Below are 21,044 nucleotides of genomic sequence, written 5' to 3' on the forward strand. Positions count from 1 at the left end.
TGTAAAACTGCTTGATACAGGATAATTTTTATGAACGTACTTACATTTTTAGGACTTGATTATAGAGTTGCTTCGCTTATGACATTATACTTTGTTGTCCCAGGAATCAATATACCAAAAATCAGATCAATCCGATGATTTGATCACATAAAAATTTGTTGTTAAAAAAGTAAAAAAAATCAACATGTTTGAAATGGACGTACGGACATTTTGGTAATGATTATAGAGTTGCTACGCTTTCTAAATCGTACATAACTACTAAAGGAATCACCATGCAAAATTTGAAATCGATAGGACAATTCTAACATGCCTAAATTAACGGAAAAAGCTATCCGTTACGGACGTACCGACCCTAATTGTATAAAAGCTTCGCTTTTAAAAAGGGCTAGGTATTAACTTTTTTATTTTAGAACTGGGTAAAATGACAAGTTTAGGCCGGCCAGAACGATTAACAAGGATTCTTCAAAATGGAAGGTAGGTTTTTCTTAAACAAAACTGTATCGTACTTTCAGGGGCTCGGCAGCCATATCTGCAACAGAGCCGAACAATTGTTGTTACCAATAGTTTTTACAGTTTTATATTGTCTAGTGCGATTTCGTGTACAAGGATGAGATATTATATTCTTGGACATTTAGTGAAAGTATTGCCAAATTAAGACAGGTGTCCAACAAAAGTTATTTCTAATTTTTTTCTAACAAAAATGCTTAGGTTATTATTAGACTATTAGAAAAATAACTACCTATTTAAACTGTCAAACTAACAAATATACAAAGATAAAGGTTGCACATAAATATATTTGGTCCAAATAACAAAATCTAAATGCAAATTACATGAAAAATTTAGCAATAAATAAAGCGTGCAACAAGTCTTGCAACAGCAGCAGATCTCACTTTAGTTTCCTCCTCTCAATCTTAGGACAAGATGGAGGGTGGACTCCTTCTGGATGTTGTAGTCTGAAAGAGTCCTTCCATCCTCAAGCTGCTTACCGGCAAAGATCAATCTCTGCTGGTCTGGGGGAATTCCCTCCTTGTCTTGGATCTTAGCCTTTACATTTTCAATAGAGTCGCTGGGTTCAACTTCCAGGGTAATGGTCTTGCCAGTCAGGGTCTTGACAAAGATCTGCATACCTCCTCTCAATCTCAGTACAAGATGGAGGGTGGACTCCTTCTGGATGTTGTAATCAGAAAGAGTTCTGCCATCCTCAAGCTGCTTACCGGCGAATATCAATCTCTGCTGGTCTGGGGGAATACCCTCCTTGTCTTGAATCTTTGCCTTTACATTTTCAATAGAGTCGCTGGGTTCAACCTCCAGGGTGATGGTCTTGCCAGTCAAGGTCTTGACAAAGATTTGCATACCTCCTCTAAGCCTCAGGACAAGATGGAGGGTGGACTCCTTCTGGATGTTGTAGTCAGACAGGGTCCTTCCATCCTCCAGCTGCTTACCGGCGAAGATCAATCTCTGCTGGTCTGGGGGAATTCCCTCCTTGTCTTGGATCTTAGCCTTTACATTCTCAATAGAGTCGCTAGGCTCAACCTCCAGAGTGATGGTCTTGCCAGTCAAGGTCTTGACAAAGATCTGCATACCACCTCTCAATCTCAGGACAAGATGGAGGGTAGACTCCTTCTGGATGTTGTAATCAGACAGAGTCCTACCATCCTCCAACTGCTTGCCGGCAAAGATAAGTCTCTGCTGGTCTGGGGGAATACCTTCCTTGTCCTAAAAATAAAGCACATTAAAAAACCTTTTTTTAAAAATCTCAAATACCCATACTTAATTATTTAAGCTATAGGCATTTGATGAAAATGTAAATTTTTAACGAGTTTTCAATTCAACAGATATCAGAAAAGAGGGGTGATAATATCGAGGTTTCGTAAGTTAAATTTTGAAATAGACTGGGAGCTAAAACTTTCTAGGCTTTCTAAAACAAAAACGTTTTTACGAAGGATAATTTTTGTCTTTATATAGGTACCCACTACCCACATAAATATTTTAGAAGTATTTTACCTGGATCTTAGCCTTCACATTTTCAATAGAGTCGCTAGGCTCAACCTCCAGGGTGATGGTCTTGCCAGTCAAGGTCTTGACAAAGATCTGCATACCTCCTCTCAATCTCAGGACAAGATGGAGGGTGGACTCCTTCTGGATGTTGTAGTCAGATAGGGTTCTACCATCCTCCAGCTGCTTGCCGGCGAAGATCAATCTCTGCTGGTCTGGGGGAATACCTTCCTTATCCTAAAAATAACGCAAATTGAAAAATATTTTTTTTTAAATCTCAACTAAAAAACCTAGGTAATAATTTAAGCTATAGACATTTGAAAATGTATTTCTATAAAACGAGTTTTCAATTCAACGGAAATATCAGAAAAAGGGCGTGAAAAGAAACTGAGAGCTAAAACTTAATATAAGGCTTTCTAGAAAGTTTTAACGAAGATAATTTTTGTCTTTATATAGGTACCCACATAAATATCAGAAATATTTTACCTGGATCTTAGCCTTCACATTCTCGATAGAGTCGCTAGGTTCAACCTCCAGAGTGATAGTCTTGCCAGTCAGAGTCTTGACAAAGATCTGCATACCTCCTCTCAATCTCAGGACAAGATGGAGGGTGGACTCTTTCTGAATGTTGTAGTCGGACAGGGTCCTTCCATCCTCCAGCTGCTTGCCAGCAAAGATCAATCTCTGCTGATCTGGGGGAATTCCCTCCTTGTCTTGAATCTTTGCCTTTACATTCTCGATAGAGTCGCTGGGTTCAACCTCCAAGGTGATGGTCTTGCCAGTCAAGGTCTTGACAAAGATCTGCATACCTCCTCTCAATCTCAGGACAAGATGGAGAGTTGACTCCTTCTGGATGTTGTAATCAGAAAGAGTTCTGCCATCCTCCAGCTGCTTACCGGCGAAGATCAATCTCTGCTGATCTGGGGGAATACCTTCCTTGTCTTGGATCTTAGCCTTTACATTCTCAATAGAGTCACTAGGCTCAACCTCCAGGGTGATGGTCTTGCCAGTCAGAGTCTTGACAAAGATCTGCATACCTCCTCTCAATCTCAGGACAAGATGGAGGGTGGACTCCTTCTGGATGTTGTAGTCGGACAGGGTCCTGCCATCCTCCAGCTGCTTACCAGCAAAGATTAATCTCTGCTGATCTGGGGGAATACCTTCCTTGTCCTGAATATAGAATAATCACATTATTATTAAAGGAATCTATTTGACTAGCTTTTCTTACAACAATAATAGAATAAAAGGATCATGGAAAGAAAACGAATTAGCGGGTTTCGTCATATTTTCATTGTAGCTTATGATATGTTGTATTAAGTTAGGTAAATGTTAATGATCGCCCCACAGGGTTAGGAAATTGCCCTGCAGACTTAGAGCCCCAGTATGGTCTAGAAATAGGAGGAAAGCTACAATGAACATACGACGAAACCCGCCTCTTCGTTTTCTCCCAATAATGATTCGAATAAAAGGTATTCTGAACGAAATTATCTATTTCATACATCTGAGGACACATATTAATTGTATTGGAACATTAAACCGTAACTAGTGAGCAATCCTCTTAATACTTGATAATAATTTTCTTATGACTCATATACCTATAAAACTTCTAAAAAACAAAAATGATGCTAGCGCAAAACTTTATTCGAATTTTAATTGATAAATAGTTAGAACGAACATCCAAATCGAAACTTCTTAATCAAAATAGTAAAAGCCCTGTAAAAAAATGATTACTTCGTTGAATATAAGTTTCCTATACCCCATTTATAACATTAGCAAAATGGGAGCTTTAAAATTATGAACAAAAAAATTATTTTATCGTTAGATAGCGAAACCATAAGAATAAATCAATGTAAATTCATATAAGATTAAGCAATATTTTTAAGTGCAGCATTAAAAATGATTCAAAATCACTATTAACTGCAGTATATAACTGCACTATAAAATCATATAAAATAAGTCAAAATTAATTGATCAAACTTTGTATAAAATAAAAATCGATTGCAACAGCTGAATAAATATATTAATGACCAGTTCCAAAACTACATACCTGAATCTTAGCTTTTACATTCTCGATGGAATCGCTGGGCTCAACCTCAAGGGTGATGGTTTTACCAGTCAGAGTCTTCACAAATATCTGCATTTTCTAATCTCTTTCTTTGTCTAGATAAATTGTTAAATTTATCAATAATTCTGTATCTCTCAGCTTGCTGTGTTCAACTATACTATAAATTTTTCAGGCTAGCAGCCAGTATTTATACCCCCCCTGCAAATAACGCTCTCTCATTGGTTGAAAGCTCTGATCGGGTCACGGCAAAGTTACAACCAAATATTTATAGTTCTTATTCAATGTGTCATTTTTTATGTTATTGTTGTAAAATTAAAAAAAACAGGACACCAGACAATTTCAAAAGTTTTAAAAAACCCGATTAAAATTTTAAAAGTTTTGTAAATTGAGCTGAAATACATTAGTTTAACCCATTAAATAAGTGTTTTAAAAGGAAATCTTATCTTTGATATAATGTTATGTTATCTTTTAAAAGCAAGTTAAATTAAATTCTAAAGCCACGCAGGATAAAACTTATGAAAGAATATTTAGAAAAACAGGGCTTGGGTTGAATAATAATACAACATATGTATGTTAATTTAATCAATTAACCGATTTTTTGCGTTAAGTATTTTAAAGAAATTCTAAAAATTGCTTTAAAAATAGCTTCATCCCAATTGCGGAGTGAAAGCGACCCCCTCGCTGTCAAAACAAACCCCTCCACTGCCATTTGTCAAACTATAACAAATTAACATTTCTCGAGTTGTTAAATTTCAATCGCCAACCTCCAGCTTTCTTCACTCCTATTGGCCAAGATATCCGCACAAAATTTCCCATTTTTTATGTGTAAAAACACGAATTTCACAATTAAAGGACAATATAGAACGAAGAAGAATTATCTAGAACTCTAACAATTACGTATGATTAATATTAATTGCATCATATAATTAGTTTTTTTTTTGTAGTATTCACATTTTTTATGCCGTTTTCTGTTTTTTTTATTTGTACAAAAAAGTGGATGGGTATAAAATGGACTACCATAAATACAGGGGTAAATTTAAAAAAGAAAGAAAAATCCAAATATTATATTTTCAATCTGAAGATGTACACTTTTCAATTCTTTGTATAAAATTAAAGAAAATGATATTTATCCCTGAAAAACCACAGTCAAAGGGGGCGCAAAATGGACGAGTCCAAAAAGGAGAAGGTATGAAATCACCTGTTTTCTCCTATTTATCTATCTATCCGTCTGTTTGTTATTGTTTTGGTTTTGGGGGCTTGTTACTAAGCAATGAGTTTTCAGGGTATTTTATAGAGCTTGGCATAAATTAAAACTAAATATCATTTTTAATAATTTTAAATCATTCTACATTTAAATTAAGGCTACCTCATATTATCTTTATTTTCTATATTATTTTACGTTGTTATCTCGTCATATTCTGCTTTTTTACTGCTGCGCTATTTACAAAGTATTTGACCCAATTTCCTTCCAATAATCTGTTAAAGGACCCCCTACAGACAATTAAATTGATTTTATTTTCAAATAAGATCCTATTATCATAATTTCTTTTTGAATAGAGAATTATAAGAACTAAGGTGTCCATAATATTTATAGCCAGCAATAAATAATATACTGACAATGGAAATATAACAAAAGGCAGGGAATTATTAATTCTGTCTTAAATTGCCGAAAAGAAACATTGGTTTTAAAACAGATTATGTACCCTTCCCCCCTCCCCCCCCCCCAATTTTTTTTAAAATCCTTCCCAGAACCTTTATGAGAAGTTATCCATTGTAAAGGAGAATCATATCAGTTCAGCGGTTAGCGAGATACTTCGGTACAGACACACTGTTACTTTTATGTAAGGATATGTATAAGAATTACATCGCCAAAAACGTATTATATCCACAAGTTGTCAGGGAGGTGAATATTCGTCTGTAACAGAAAGGATGAATGCCTCCGTACCAAAAATTTTTTACTTGAAAATAGAAGTTACTACGTGTATAAAGCGCGTGTACAGATATTTGCCAGGAGGGGGTGTAAGGATGTCAAAAGAATGTCTGTACGTACCCCCCTGTAACACGCCCCCATATTGCAGCATATATGCATATTTAATGTGCGACCTACAAAGTATTGGGAAAAACGCAGTTTCAATGAAATATTAGACCATGTTAGTCCAAAGACTTTCGAAAAAGGAGAGAGGTATAGGTTGTCTGTTTTATTGAGTTACCCATTGAGTCATTTAGTCATGTTTAAAAATATTAATCCTCCAACTTTAAAGAATTAGCCCTGAAATAAGAGAACAGATAAACCCCTTTCCTAATATTCATACCTTTTCTTTTTGCTTTTGTAAGTTATTTTTCCTCCCCCCTAAATGCCAAATTAAGGCTTTAGCAATTATATCGCTAACCGCCGGACCGAAAAGGTTCTCCTTTATAGCAAATCTTTTTAGATGTCCTGGGATTGTTAATATCCATTTCATGGAGTGAAATTTTGTTTACTAAATTATAAAATACAAATATCACAAACGCTTAACTAAAAAGTGTACATAAAAATTATGATTAAATGACACATAGTAAACTGACCATAGTCAATGAAAGATGAATCATTCTTTTATCTCTCCTATTACGAAAGCAACATAATTTTCGTCTTCTCAAAAATTTAGGGGAGTAATTTACTTCTTGAAACCCCTTCTTTCCGCAAAGTAGCCCCAAACCATTCCATGATCAATATGAAACTTCCCTGAAATGGCAATTGACTCAGCCCAGCTGATTGCATGTCTACTTATGTTTTCTCTAATGTTGATTTAAAGCTTTCTAAAATGTTACACGAAAAAAATATGCTTTGTTTGTTTTATACAAAAAAAAGCAAGTACGAATAAAACTAATGTCGTTAATTTATTCAAAATTTACCTAGCTACGTATTTAAAGCTTTTAAAACTAAAACGCATTTATGATTATAAAAAAGGGTAATCCTTAAAACTATGTTCATAAGTATCGGATCAAAAGAATAGTTATTTCTCGCATCGTATTATAAACAGCTTTCCGCGGATATAGAGTGTACAATTACAGGATTAAAACCAGTTTTTTAGCCCCGAGGTGCCGAAGGCACGGGCTTAAAAAACATTTTTTTTATTTTGTGATTGTACATTTTTATATTCGTAGAAAGCTGGATATAATACAATGCTAGTTATAGTTTTTTCGTATGGATTAGAACCGTTTCGTATATACCGGATTCGAATGAATACGAGAAAAAACTTTCTAGTAATATTATTAACGATAAAATGATGATTCTTATAAAACCATGAAAAGACAGACAAAATAATGTATAGATCGGTTGTGCAGAGGTCATAGGAATCTTCACCAAAATTTTCAGTTTTATAACTTAAATTTAAGCCGAGAAAATAGACAGACGGACGACTGCAGACATACAAGGATTAAAGCATTTTCTATATATTCGAGAGAAAAAGTGTCAACTACATTAAGTCAATTTATTTTATAGCAGTTTCTAGAACAAATAATTGACCGACCGTGTAGCTTAATTTATTAATATTTCTTACTTTTGTGCGTTTGTGTTGTTGACTTACATCAGTCCGACATATCTTTTTGATAGAGTAGCTGCGCTTATTAAAATTATTGAATACTATTCTCATGTTAAAACGGTAGTAGGATAAGTTTTAAACAGTTCAATTAAACATTGTTTTTAAGTACAGACTTTAAAAATCATAGTATTAGTTGTCATTCTCATTATCTTATTTAAAAAGGTTCACAACATTTATAACAGCGAAGCTCTTTATTTAAAAAAATCATCACATTCTTAACTTAAACCTTATAAACTCGTCGCAAAGCTGAATTAATTGTTGCAAAAATCATTAAGCTACTAACAGACATTTTGGTTTATGGTTGTAAAGTAGCTTTGCAGCGAAAAACAGTCTCTTTGCGATAAGACGTAAAGACCATAACTGTAGAAAAGCTTTTGAAAATCAACAGCCCCAAAAAAGTATATGTACTTTTTAATATAACACATGGATTTTTGGGTTCTGTCTTAGAAACAAGTTTCAATAAAAGTAGGGTGGTATTTTTGTAAATATTTACTAAAAATGGATGGTTTCAGTTAGCCGAAAACTTTTTAACAGTTAACAAGAGCAGTAATATCGTTTGTTTCATATATTACTTATATTAGCTAATCATGGATATATTTATCTTTTTTTAAATTTTATTTTAAAATAATAAAAACTTACCGATAGTTTTTCTTTAAATCTCAAACTCCAATACAATTTTAATTTTTCGACGATTTATCATTTTTATTTTAGAGGATTTTTTTGTTCATTTTTATTTCAGTCTGTTTTTTCTCCTTAATTTTTATTGTTTTATCAACTTAATTTAAAATTAAAGTTTAAAAAATACCATGATTTCTATTTACTTTTTTGTGGAAAATTTATAAAATGCAATACATGTGTTTTCAGTGCTTGTTAAAACTGGTTTCAATCCAGTTGAAACGAATCAGATTGCAAATAGTCTGAATTATTTGAACACTTTTAAATTAAGGCGTCCTTGTCACAAAAATAGGAAAACAAATTAATGTACATCCTGACAAGAACAATTATGTTCATTTGCAGAGCAACAATAAAGACTAGGCAATAATATGTAATTTAATTTAATAAACGATTTTTGCAAGTAATGTCAATAAAATTGGTTTACACAATTTTCAATCATTAAAAATGCATCAATAAGCAAGGAATCTTAAGTTATTTTTAAGATCTAATTTAAGGACGGTTAGACAAAGACATACAAATGGACTAATAATCTAAAGCTGTAGAATAGCTTCGCTTCTAAGTGTGATGTATAGTCCCTTTCTTCCTGACTTAAGAGCAATGCATGTATTATATAGTTTAGCTTTTAGTTCTGGTATCCACGGTTTCGGAGCAAGTCATTGCTCTGCAACAGGATACGAACATAAAAGTGAACAGTTGTCTTAATATTAATGTTATTATTGTATGTTAACTTTGTATTGAATTAATACACTTTATAAGAATATTTAGCTGTTTGTTCTTGCTATTACTATACGTCATTTTGGCGCAGTAGTGTAGTACGAATCTATAGCTCAGATTTTCTTTTAATTGTATTATTTCTTTTCTTTTTAGTTTGTTCAGGTTTTTTTTTGTGTTGGAACGATGGGATTGACCATTGAAGAGTGGAGGAAGTTGTCTCAGGATGAGAAGGATTTGCATTTGATTAATGAGATCCATGCTCTTGGGACTAGAATTGATAATGTGGCGGCGGAGTTGGGTGGGCGTATAGCGCCACTGGAGACGAAAATTCAAGAGTTGACGGATAATGTTGATACTAATGTTGCTGCGGTTACTGGACTGGCTACTCGGATGGACGATTTGGAAGATCGTCTTAATAAGGTGGTGGAGCCTAGTGTTGATAATGATATCAAGACTGAGAATGTGACCGTTGAGAATGAGTTTATGACTGGCCAGCAGCGAATTCTTGAAAAGATTGCCCAGCAGAATAGTTTGAATGACCAGCAGAATGGTTCGAATACCCAGCAGAATGGGTCGAATAACCAGCAGAATACCCAGCAGAATGGGTCGAATAACCAGCAGAATGGTTTAAATAACTCTATGCCGTGGCAGAGGACGGCTGGTGGATCTGGAGGATTTGGAGGATCAGAAGAGAAGCCTAAATTGTTTGCTGGTGGTTCTCGACCTATTTTTGGTGGTATGCAGGGAAATGAAGATAAGATCATAAAACTTTGGGAATTGTCTAGAGTTGATGCTGTGGATAATATCTATAATGGAGTTCTCATGTGGTGGCCAGCCCTTTCTGAGGTTGATGCGGAGGATTTTAATACGCTCAATTTTTTTGAAGCTGGACTGAGTGATTCGCAGGTTAGTTGGTGTAAATCTCTTGTTTATGTACCAGATAGATCTCTGTATGTTTCGCAGGGGGAGGAGAATGTGCATAGGTACAATGAAACGTGTGCTAAACTTGATGATCAGTTCAGGAAAAATGCGCCTGAATTTGCAGTTGACGATGATGTGATTTTCTTTGATGATTATTTGGAGAGATTTTGGATGACTACTAGACGTTATCATATGACTAATCATCAAGTGTGTAAGGAAATTTTGTTTGATAAATGTGTGGGTGTAAGAACCGCTTGTGGTTATACACTAAAACCTGCTGATATGGAGAATAGACAATTAACATTAAAGGGGTACTTGTGTAAGATGCGGGAGACATTTTTACCACCCGACATGAAAAATGTGTGTAAAGATGCGTATTTGAGTGTTAAGCAACATGAGAATGATAAGATTGATGCATTTTTTGATAAGATACTATCTTTCTGGAAACGTGCGTATCCGAAACCAACTGATGATATGTTTATGGATTTCTATTCTCAAGTGTGTAATGTGGTTTTATCTCCACTTTTGGCTAATCAGATGCGTCAATTTGCATTGGATTTGGAGCGTGACGGACAAGTGCGAATGATAACGAAGTTTCGGACAGAGTTAATAGTTAAAGCACAATTGATTGTTAAAGGGCTACAATTTAATCAAATTTCAGGGTCAATGGCTAGAGGATGTACAACAAACCAGATGGCTTTGGCTAAGACGATGGTTGGTGGCGTTGGTTCCAAGTCAAATCCTGTAACTATTGATCAGGTTAGTGATGAAGATAATTTGTCATATGAAATAAATCAATGTGAAATTGATTTAGCTGATGAATTTGGTGGACCAGCTGAACTTATTCCTTTAATTGGCGCAATTCAAGGTGGTTTTATTTGTTATTATTGCAACAGAAAGGGTCACATGATGAGGGATTGTTTTGATATTAGAGATAAAAAGTTGCCTAATTCTAAAGGAAAATACTTTTTGCGGTGGGGAAACAAGCCTTTTGTTCCTTATAAGACGGGGCAAAAGAGTTTTAAAAAGAATGAAAATAGTTTGGATAAAAAGAAATTGGTTGGTGAAATTGAAGGAGAGGTGAATGAAGGGGAGGATACGAAGGAAGTGGCGCATGTCGATGGCTTAGGGGCAAGCGATTATGAAGACGACCTTGTAGCGGAAGTCGAGGCATGGAATAATGCTATTATAGATGACATTTTATGGTTTTAATGTTTTGAATGTATTATAATCATAAAACCTTATTCCATTTTCTACTTGTTACGCGGCATTGTTTTGATTTATGCGCATTGTAAATAAACAACAACAAAACAAAATTAATGATAAAGAGTGAACGAAGCAACTCTAATTTTGTGATAATTTATTTTGATGGTTTATTTTGAATTATGAAAAGATAACATATTGTTTATAAGCCTATATGAAATTACGAGATTATGTTATAATGGAAATCAAAATAATTAATTTAGTTTTTGATTATGTTTTGTTGAAATTATGAAAATTCATTTTTGTTTCAGACTGTTGTGGAGTCTAACAGGGATAAGAATAATAAAAAGTGAAAATGAAAAATGAATTAGGAATACAATTTTGTAAAATTGCTATTGAAAAATATTAAATTGAATTTTAAATTGAATTAAATTTGATAAAAATGTGAAATTAGATATTTGAAAAGTATTAAATTTTGATGAAATGTGGAAAATTGTTTTAAAAGATGAGTCAGTTATTGTGATTTAAAGTATTCGATTTTAAAACAATTATATTGCGATTTAGTGATGTTGATTCAGCAAAATTTTTAATGAAGTTTAGAATTTCATGAAGCAAAATTGTTATAATGCATTAGATATAATCGTGGAGAAGTCTCTTTCTATGAAGGAAGGGAGGGGCTGTCTCTCAGAGTTGGTATGCGCAGATATGGGGGAGCTGTCTCTTTTGTTTGAGAGAAAGGGGGAGTGACCATATTTGCAAAGAATATTGCACTACCTCTCAGAGTTGGTATGCGCAGATATGGGGGAGCTGTCTCTTTTGTTTGAGAGAAAGGGGGAGTGACCATATTTGCAAAGAAATTTGCACTGTCTCTCAGAGCTGGTATGCGCAATATGGGGCGGTGTATAGAGGTAGCTGAAATGATTATCGGGCATGGAGTGCGCCATGCGCAGAAAGTTGAGCTGCGCAGAGAAGCAAAGCTGCGCAAGAAAGTGCTCTCAGGTATTGAGATATATAGTTAGTTGAATTTCAACTTTTAAACCTTTTATACATCTCAGTTTAATCTGACAATAATAGTTTTGTTAGGTAATATTTTATTGAATTTCAAAGAATTGAACTTATGGTATTTGGAAATATTAATTTGCTTGGTGATTGATAATGTTTGATCATGTCATATTTCTTAATACAACTTCTTTTATTGTGTTACAAGTTATTGGTTCAGTGAAACATTTATTTATGGCATCTAAAATCATTGTATTTATTTTAGATTGGCTGAGAAGAGTGTTTTTGGTGATTGGGAGATACTGTCATCATTATTTATTTGATGGTGAGTTGTTATGATTTCATGTTGTTACCATTTGATTACCATTATATATATATTGCTGTTCGAAAAATAGTCTTGTAAATTTGTTATATATATATATTAATATCAATATTAATTCTTATGTACAGTGATTTTCCATCAATTGGCATCTAAAATTTTGTAATATTTTAGATTGGTCGGAGAGAAGTTTACTGATTGTGGATTAACAAATAGTTTGGGGAGTTTCTGTTGGACGGAGAATTTCTGTTGTTGATTGTGGATTAAGAATTTTTGGATGTTTCTGTTGGTGGATGAAATATTGTCGGTGAGTGAATTGTTTTATTCAGTTCTTTTGTTATTTGTTGTAGATAGATAGATAGTTATTTAATAGACAATTGGATAGTTACAACCTCATAACTGTTGGTGTGAGTTAGATAGCTGTTTTATAAGTTTCATGAAGATTCTGAGATGGCGGCTGGAGCGGCTGAAGTCTATGTTCCAACAAAGATTGGTGGCATGGAGATCCTGACCTTAATTGATAGCGGCAATGCAAGAGGCTGCCTGATATCTCAAGTGTTGGCTAGAAAGCTTGATTGTGTGATTGAAGAAACGGATTCGAAAGCAACAGGCGTGCAGGGTTCCAGCATCAAGATTGATGGTGTTGTTCGGAATGTTGAATTTCAGATTGGAGGTCACAGTTTTCGAGAAGATTGTTTTGTTATTTCCAACATGACTGTACCTATGAACCTAGGCAGTTATTGGTTGAACAAAAATAACGTGAAGACGATATTTGCCAAAGACGGCAACAGGATTGAGATGCATGGAATCAGTGTGAATTTAGTAGCTAAACGGAAAATTGTAGTGAAGAATTTGGTTCATACAGTTTTGGAGAAAATGGAGAAAGCAAGAACTAAGAAACCTGAGATTAATGTAGCTGAGTTACAAGACCAAAAATGGATTTGTTCATTGAAAAATCGAATAGAAATTCCTGCATTGAGTACAGTGGTGGTAGAAGTTTCAACTAAAGGAAATATGCCTGAAGGACAGTTGTGTTATATAGCTCCTAGACAAGGTTACTGTAGCCGAAACAACTTGTTGATAAACGAAGGAATTACTGAGGTGGGAAAGAACGGTAAAATTATGACTAAAATCACGAATTTTGAAACTGTTACGAAATCTGTTCCTGCTGGTACTTTGGTTGGAAATTTGTTTGTGGCGGAGAAGATAGCAATGCTGCAAGAGAACAGGGTTAAAGAAGATGTGTCAACAACATTAAAGAAGATTCGTTTTATTAAAGATAAATTGAAGTTAGATAAAGTTCCGTTTTTAAAGGATAATGTTTCTTTGAAAGGAAGGATAGTTGGTTTGTTTTTAAAGAATTTCAAGGCATTATCGATTGATCCTACGGATATTGGATCTTGTACTTTGGAGGAGTATGATATTCAGTTGGTTCCTGGAGCTCAACCTTTCAAGAATAGGATGATTAGACTCAATCCTCATCATGCAGAGAAACTAAAAGAACAGATTGATTTATGGTTGGAAACAGATGTGATAGAAGAATGTAATTCACCGTTTAATTCTGGAATTTTTGCTGTTAAGAAGAAGGTTGGAAATACTAACGAGGTGAAAGTTCGTTTTGTCCTGGACTACCGCTCATTAAATGAGATAACTGAGAAGATCTGTTACCCTTTGCCTAACATTGGTGAGCTATTTGACAAACTTGGAGGAAAGAAGATTTTTACGTCTATTGACCTAACTTCAGCATATAATTCAATGCATTTGAAGGAATCTGTCAGGAAATATACAGCATTTTGTTCTAATGGACGGCAATATTGCTTCAAGAGGCTTCCGTTTGGATTGACCAATGCTCCAAGTGCATTTGTAAAGTTGATGGATAGAGTAATGGATTTGAGTCCTGAATTAAGGGCATTTTGCCTAGTTTACTTGGACGATGTTCTTGTATATAGTATGAATGTGGAGGAACATCTGGAACATTTGAATATTCTACTACGAACATTCTGTGAAGCAGGCCTCAAGATTAATCTTGGAAAATGTACATTGTTTGCAGAGGAAGTGAAATTTCTGGGCCATATTATAAATGCAGAAGGCATATTTATGGACCAAGCATATATTGAAAAGATTAAGAATTGGCCAGTACCTGAAACAGGTAAAGATATTCAAAGATTTACTGGTTTCATAAATTATTATGGTTCATATTTCAAGAATTTTTCTGATATTACAGCACCATTGAACAAATTTAGAAACAGTAGTAAAATAGAATGGGATGAAAAAAGTATGGAAGCTTTTACAAAGACTAGAGAATTGTTCTGTAAAGAAATAAGTAAATCGTTTCCGGATTGGAGAATGGAGGCTGAACCATTTGTGTTGGATACAGATTGGTCATCTACAGCTATGTCTGCGGTGTTAAGTCAAAAACAAAATGGACAAGAGAAGATGATATCGTGTTGGTCACGTGTTTGTTCAACTCATGAAGCCAATTATGCAGCACATAAAGGAGAATTATGTGCATTAGTAAATGCTGTTGAAAGATTTGAATGTTATTTGAGACACAAGAAGTTTATCGTGAGAACTGATTCAGCTGCACTGAAACATCTATCTACTTGGAGGCAGAACGGATATTTTGTTGGTCTCACCATAAGGTGGATAAATTTTTTATCCACCTTCAGTTATGAGGTTGTACATAGGCAGGGCAAGATGCATACTAATGTTGATATATTGTCACGTACTGCATTAAAGGATAGTAAAGATAGGATATCTAAATTATCGACAGACGAACAAGGAGAGTTAATATTGGATACTGTATATCAATTGGAAGATCCTAAATTATGTCTTATTGCAGGAATTGGAGCAGAGACAGCCAGTCAAATATCATCCAGATTGAAGGCGAGAGAATTTAGTCGTAGCCTGGAGAAGGATCCTGTTTTAGTTGAGGTGAGGAAATTTATTGTAAATAATGTCAAACCTACGTCCAGAGAATTGTCTCAAATGCCTTATTGTGGTAAACAAATATTAAGATTTTTTGAACATCTGAGTTATAAGGATGGTTTAATTATCCTGACTTCACCTATGCGGCTTCAGAAAGAATTTCAATTTATTGAACGGGTAGTGGTACCTATTGGAATGTACAATAAAGTTTTCTTGTTAGCTCATGCAGATGTTACAGCGGGGCATAGGGGTTATTTGGAAACTTTGAGCAGGATTAATCGTCACTTCATTTTTCCCTATGTATCTAAATATGTAGCGGCGGCAGTTGCAAATTGTGTCATTTGTTTGAATAGACGTAAAAAACCTAAACATAATCATAATATAGAATTTTCTCCTTTGGCTGGGGAAGCTATGGCAGAGTTAGCCATAGATGCTTTAGGTCCTTTGAATGAGTGTGAATATAATGGAGTCATTTGTAAGCACATTTTAATAGTAGTTGACAGTTGTACTAGATATGTGTGGTTGTTTGCTATTGAGGATGTTAAAGCTGAAACAATTATTGAATGTCTGAAGTTTAATTTATTTTCTGTTTGGGGACTATGCGAGCGAATTAGGACTGATAATGCACAAAGCTTCAAATCAAAAGTTTTTAGGGAAGTTTGTTTAAGGTTGGGAATTGAACAAATTTTTATCCCTCCAAGATCAGCAAATTCGAATTACAGTGAAAGATACAACCAATCGGTGTATTCGTTTCTTAAGACTGATTTGCGTTTTCAAGATGGAGATTGGGCTTATAAACTTAAAGCTACACAATTTTGTATGAACACTTCTTTCAATCGGAGGTTAGGATGTTCCCCGTATTTTAAGATGTTTCTAAGAAACCCTAAGCTTCCACTTGACTCATTTGACCCGTTAACGCGCTCGGAAATTAAACATATGAATTTTTCAGAGTTATTGGAGTGCCTTGACAAGAATTGGAGGACTGGACAAGATAGAACTGAGAAGTATTTGCAGGTAGAAAATACAGAAAGGATAGGTCGGCCGGTAGCTATAAATTCCTATTGTTATATTTTTTATGACGTCACAACGATTGGTGTAGCTCGTAAACTCTGCTCGTTATGGGTGGGTCCGTGTTTAGTGACAAAAGCAATTTCTGATAGTTTATTCGAGGTTCAACCCCTAGAAAAGTGTAGATTGAAAGATAAAGGGGTGAGAATTGTACCAAGAGATAAAATATATGTTATTGAGAGTACTTTAGACTTGACTCCAGATGAAAAGATTGACTTAGTGATTACAGATGAATGTTTCTCTGTGGATAATACCTTGAAAGTAAACTATGACTTTCCCAATACTTTGAGAAATTTAACTTGTTCAGGCGTTTCTGAAGAGGAGAATAGTTGTGGCGCTAGTCCAGAGGTGGTTGGAAGGCGGAAGGATGGACAGGTAACACCAGATTTTTTGGAGAAATCTTTTTTGGGTGTTGGGTTGTCACAGCAAAGGTCAAATGTATCTCAGGATAATGAAAATTTAGATGATTTAGTTGAGGATCTTAGTGATACTTTGGAAAGTACTCATATTTCTGATAGTGTAGATTCAAATGATATGACTGACAAAACTAAGTTAGACTCTACATATTCTACTATTAGTAAGGATAGTGTTTTTCATGGAGATTATGCCTCTGATAATAGCTTAGCAGACAACAGTTTGGGTGTAGAGGATGTTAACATGGAATCTGCTAGAGAGTTAGAGTCTCGGATGAGTATTTTAGAGGACACTTTTCCAAAATTGCAAAGTAAAATTGTAAACTTGGAACAACGAAGGGGAAGTGTTAAACGAGGTAGAGATGTTGAGGAGGATGAATTAGATAGATCGTTAGATAATGCAAAATTGCAAAAAATGTCTGAGACTATTCCTGTTAAAGGTCGTCCTAAAGGTTCTACAAATGAAGTGCAATTACAAAAATTAGAAGAGGATAGACAAAACAGAGAAAAAGACAGATTAGAACGTTATTCAGTAGCCGATGTAGTAACTAGGAACCTCGCAAAATTGATTAAAAAATAATATTTGTAATAATTTGTATAATATTTGCAGGAGAAGAGATTACCACGAGAACCGTAGGGAGCGTGATGACAAGAGAGGAAGTGGCGGTGATAGACATGACCGGAATGACCGGAATGACCGCAATAGACGAGATGGAGATCGTGGTATGCGCAAGAGGTCACCGGACGCTTGTAGTTCAAAGAGTGGACGTGCTGGACCAGTACCTGTGAAGAAATCCAAGGATGATAGAGGAGTCAGGTACTTGGATATTTTGTTATTTGTTGTTGTGATGCAGTTTTATTGTTTGATTGTTGTTGGTGGTATGTATACGTCACAGGATCCACGGTTAGCAGCTTATGATTGTTCTCAAATAAGTAATGTTGAACTTAGATCAGCTGCCTGTTTGCATGATAGGATGGAACCGGTTAGATCTGTGGAATTATTGGGGTTAGCAGAAACCGATTTTATATTGTCAGAAGCCATTAGTTGTGAGGTTAGACTAAAATTGGAGCGCTGGTTTTGCGGTACCGCGAGTCATGTGCACGTACTAGACGTGCCACATGAAAAACAGGTAGAGTTGAGTATGGACGAATGTAGAAGGGTTTTTCATTCTGGAAAGTATCAGCATGATGGTATTAGTTTTAAAGTAAATATAGACTTGCCAACTGTTCACAGTTTCACAGTTAATGGAACATTGTCACCTTTTTGGGATGTTGGTGGTGAAAATATTCAATGCAAGACACTGGGAATATACGCGCACAATATGTGGTTCAATTTAGGTTTTGCTGTTGGGACTTTGCATATTTTAGTAAAAAATACACCCGTTTTGATCAAGGGAAACGTTGTTATGGATTATGATAAAAAAACGATTGTGGCGAATTTTGAAGATAATCATTTGTGGGCAACATCAACTTCTCCATATTTTCCGTATGTAGTACGAAAACCGGCCAGTAATTTTAAGGTAGTTTTTCAAGATACATTCAATTTGACTACTTGGAATGAACAACTTTTTGTTTCTAACTTGGAAAGGAATATTTTAGTTAAAATTATGGGAACAGAGAAACTTACTTTGCAGCATCTGGATTTCAACATTTTTGTAACAGAATTGGAGGGTATCAAGTTTTTAGAGGAACCGAAGGCGGCTGTTAGAAGTTATTTTGGGGATTTGTTAAAACAGGAAGCTAGATTTGATTTGAATGCTATGTTTTTGGCGAGTAGAGAAAGGAATGAGAGGATGATGGAACTTTTTAGTATTTCTAGATGTGCTCAAACAGAAGTTAGGTCAAATGTACAGATGCATCATGGGTTTAGAATTATATTCCTGGGAGAAATTGCTAAGTATGAAAAGTGTACAGCGGTTGAAATTCCAGTAAAGTTAGGTGTGGATTATGGATGTGCAGTAGGACATTTGATGGTGGATTATAAAGGTGAAACAGTTGGAATACAAGAATATAGTAGAATGATTGTAGCAGTAGAGGATATAAAATTGTTAAATTGTTCGCAAAGTCCGGTATTTATGAAGTTGACAGCTAATTTGTTCCTTGGGAATCAGGGGCAGGGACTCGAACTTCTGCATATTGCCAATGAAAAATCAGAACACGTGGGACAAAAGATTTTTCTGAACGACGAAAAGGTGTTTATTGCTGATTTTAATAAGACTATTAAATATCAGGGATTAGAGGATTTTGAGGATTTTAATGGACAAGCTTCTAAATTGGATTTTGTTGATCATAAGTTGTCATTTTTCGAACAGGTTACAGGTCCTTGGTTTGGTCTAGAACATTTGTTCAAAGATATATTACCATTGTTTGCCAAGTTTGTTTTGATTGTGTTAATGTTGTTGTTAGGTATAATTCCTATGTTGGCATTGTTGTATTGCTGTTGTTCATGGTGTCATAAAAAAAGATTTACTGAGGAGGAATTTAATGCTAGATCTTAAATTTTTTATGCTGAAATTTAATTATATTGTATTTTTGCAGGTTGGTTACGGCGGCAACAATGAATCAAAAGTTATTGAGCAATGAAGAAGATGGCCGTCACAAACAATCTGACAATGAAGGAAATCAAGTCAAACCTGGTCTACCAGTATCTGCATTGGTCAGCAACTCTGCATCCCGGCTGGTGTTGGTAATGTCGCGCGTTGAGCTGCCCACGTTGAGTGTGGGCAGGGCGACAAGGAACATATTTTTGAGCAGTGAGGACATGCCACTGGCAGATTTAGCTCGTCTTATTGATAATGAACCAAGGTTTAAGTTGAATTTGATAAACATGTTATCGGTGCAGTTGGAGATGGGAAGATGCATCCACTCCATAGACTGGCCTGTGGACAGGATCCCTATCTTTACCAGCCAGAATTCAAGATACCTCAACCTGATGGCGGCTGGTGAGCATTCTAAAGCTATAAATAAAAAGTTGTCATGGAACGAGACAACTAGTTTGAATAAGTTGAGTGCGACCATATTTCTCTCTAAGCTTGTTTGCGAAAATTTACCAAGTTTGGTGTTGCTTGCTAAGATTGAATACCTGGATGGAGATGAGAGAAAAAGCTGTCAAACGTTGGGCGAATTGTTACCCATAATCAAACATATGGGGGAACTTGAGGATTGGCATCAACTTTCAAAAATTGACGTCATACCTGCAGATGGTAAAATGAGCCTTCAGACGGTGTTGAGAACGGTGGGTAACAGCGTTGATCCGAGGTTAAAGACGCAGGTTGTGTCAGCTATCCGGCTCTTGGCACATTGGAAAGATGTCGTGAATAAAGTAAGCTTTATTCTGAAGCAAATGCCATCCACAACTTTGTTAGAGTTACAGAAAGATTGGCTTGATGGAAAGTCTGAACAGGATTTGAGTGCTAAAGTGTTTATTGACTCCATTCAGGTGAATGAATACATGAACTTAACAGTCTACATTCCACGCATTGTAAACATGAATTCGGTGAGTTTAATCACCAGTGGAGAGATGCCTGCTGAGATACGTTATGTTAGATTGGATGGTCAAAGAGAAATAATTGATAACCTGGTGAGTGCCACATATGCAGGTAGTCTGTTGAATGATAAAGTAGACGCAAGAGTTCTGACCTGGGAAATGCAGATGCGCTGCAAGCGTCTCCGTCCGACTCTAGCCAAACAGATATTGTTATGTGATCCAAGTACCACTTTAGAGAATGTAGTGAAGGAAATCAGATTGGAGTTGGATGGAAACGTTTATACAAATTTGTTGACAACCAATATTGAGTGGAAGTTTAATCCTGAACACAAAGTAAATGAGTGGTTCGAAGGTGATTTCAAATTGGTTACTCGGTTTGGGGATCCTGTTTGTGTTCAGATGGATCAGCCCTTAAATCCGAACATTCCTGTTTGTCTGGACCTTGAATTGTCAAATCAGCAATGGCGTGTTGATGAACAAGTGAGGGAGGAAATGAGGATGGAACACACGCCTGGAATATTGATGATGCTGGATAAATTTGGAGAGGAGGTTAGTCGTAAGCATCAAAAGATTTTGGATAATCAGGAGGAGGTTGATAACGTTGCAACCTCGATTTCGGTTGCGGTTACTAGTGGATTTGAAAGATGTCTTCATATGCTTGGTGATACTGAGGCAA

The 21,044-nt window shown here is 35.4% G+C and overlaps 3 protein-coding genes across 4 annotated transcripts in view; 2 read left to right on the forward strand and 1 right to left on the reverse strand.

Moving 5' to 3' along the window:
• Positions 1-364: 364 nt before the first annotated feature.
• Positions 365-21,044, forward strand: part of LOC145326707 (proton-coupled amino acid transporter 1-like) — a 51,002-nt gene continuing 30,322 nt past the window's right edge. Inside the window, exon 1 of the mRNA XM_080170076.1 lies at positions 365-474. Coding sequence (XP_080026202.1) covers positions 422-474 — 53 coding nt within the window. The 5' untranslated portion in view covers positions 365-421. The remainder of the gene's footprint in view (positions 475-21,044) is intronic.
• LOC145326706 (polyubiquitin-C) lies at positions 777-4,305 on the reverse strand. 2 transcript variants are annotated; one of them, XM_080170073.1, is made up of 4 exons: positions 4,043-4,305; positions 2,482-3,165; positions 2,005-2,232; positions 777-1,716 (listed from the first exon to the last, which is right to left on the reverse strand). In XM_080170073.1, exons 1-4 carry the CDS (start codon positions 4,133-4,135, stop codon positions 892-894), a joined length of 1,830 nt encoding a protein of 609 aa, XP_080026199.1. In that variant the 5' UTR covers positions 4,136-4,305; the 3' UTR covers positions 777-891. The 2 variants fall into 2 exon arrangements, with proteins under 2 accessions (XP_080026199.1, XP_080026200.1); XM_080170074.1 differs by lacking the exon at positions 2,005-2,232 and having other exon boundaries at positions 4,043-4,254.
• Positions 8,892-10,710, forward strand: LOC145325495 (uncharacterized). Its single transcript, XM_080168478.1, has 2 exons — positions 8,892-9,936; positions 10,613-10,710. Exons 1-2 carry the CDS (start codon positions 9,214-9,216, stop codon positions 10,697-10,699), a joined length of 810 nt encoding a protein of 269 aa, XP_080024604.1. The 5' UTR covers positions 8,892-9,213; the 3' UTR covers positions 10,700-10,710.

The sequence above is a fragment of the Acartia tonsa genome, chromosome 8, assembly GCF_053477335.1.
Source record: "Acartia tonsa isolate MP-2025a chromosome 8, ASM5347733v1, whole genome shotgun sequence".
NCBI lineage: Eukaryota > Metazoa > Arthropoda > Copepoda > Calanoida > Acartiidae > Acartia > Acartia tonsa.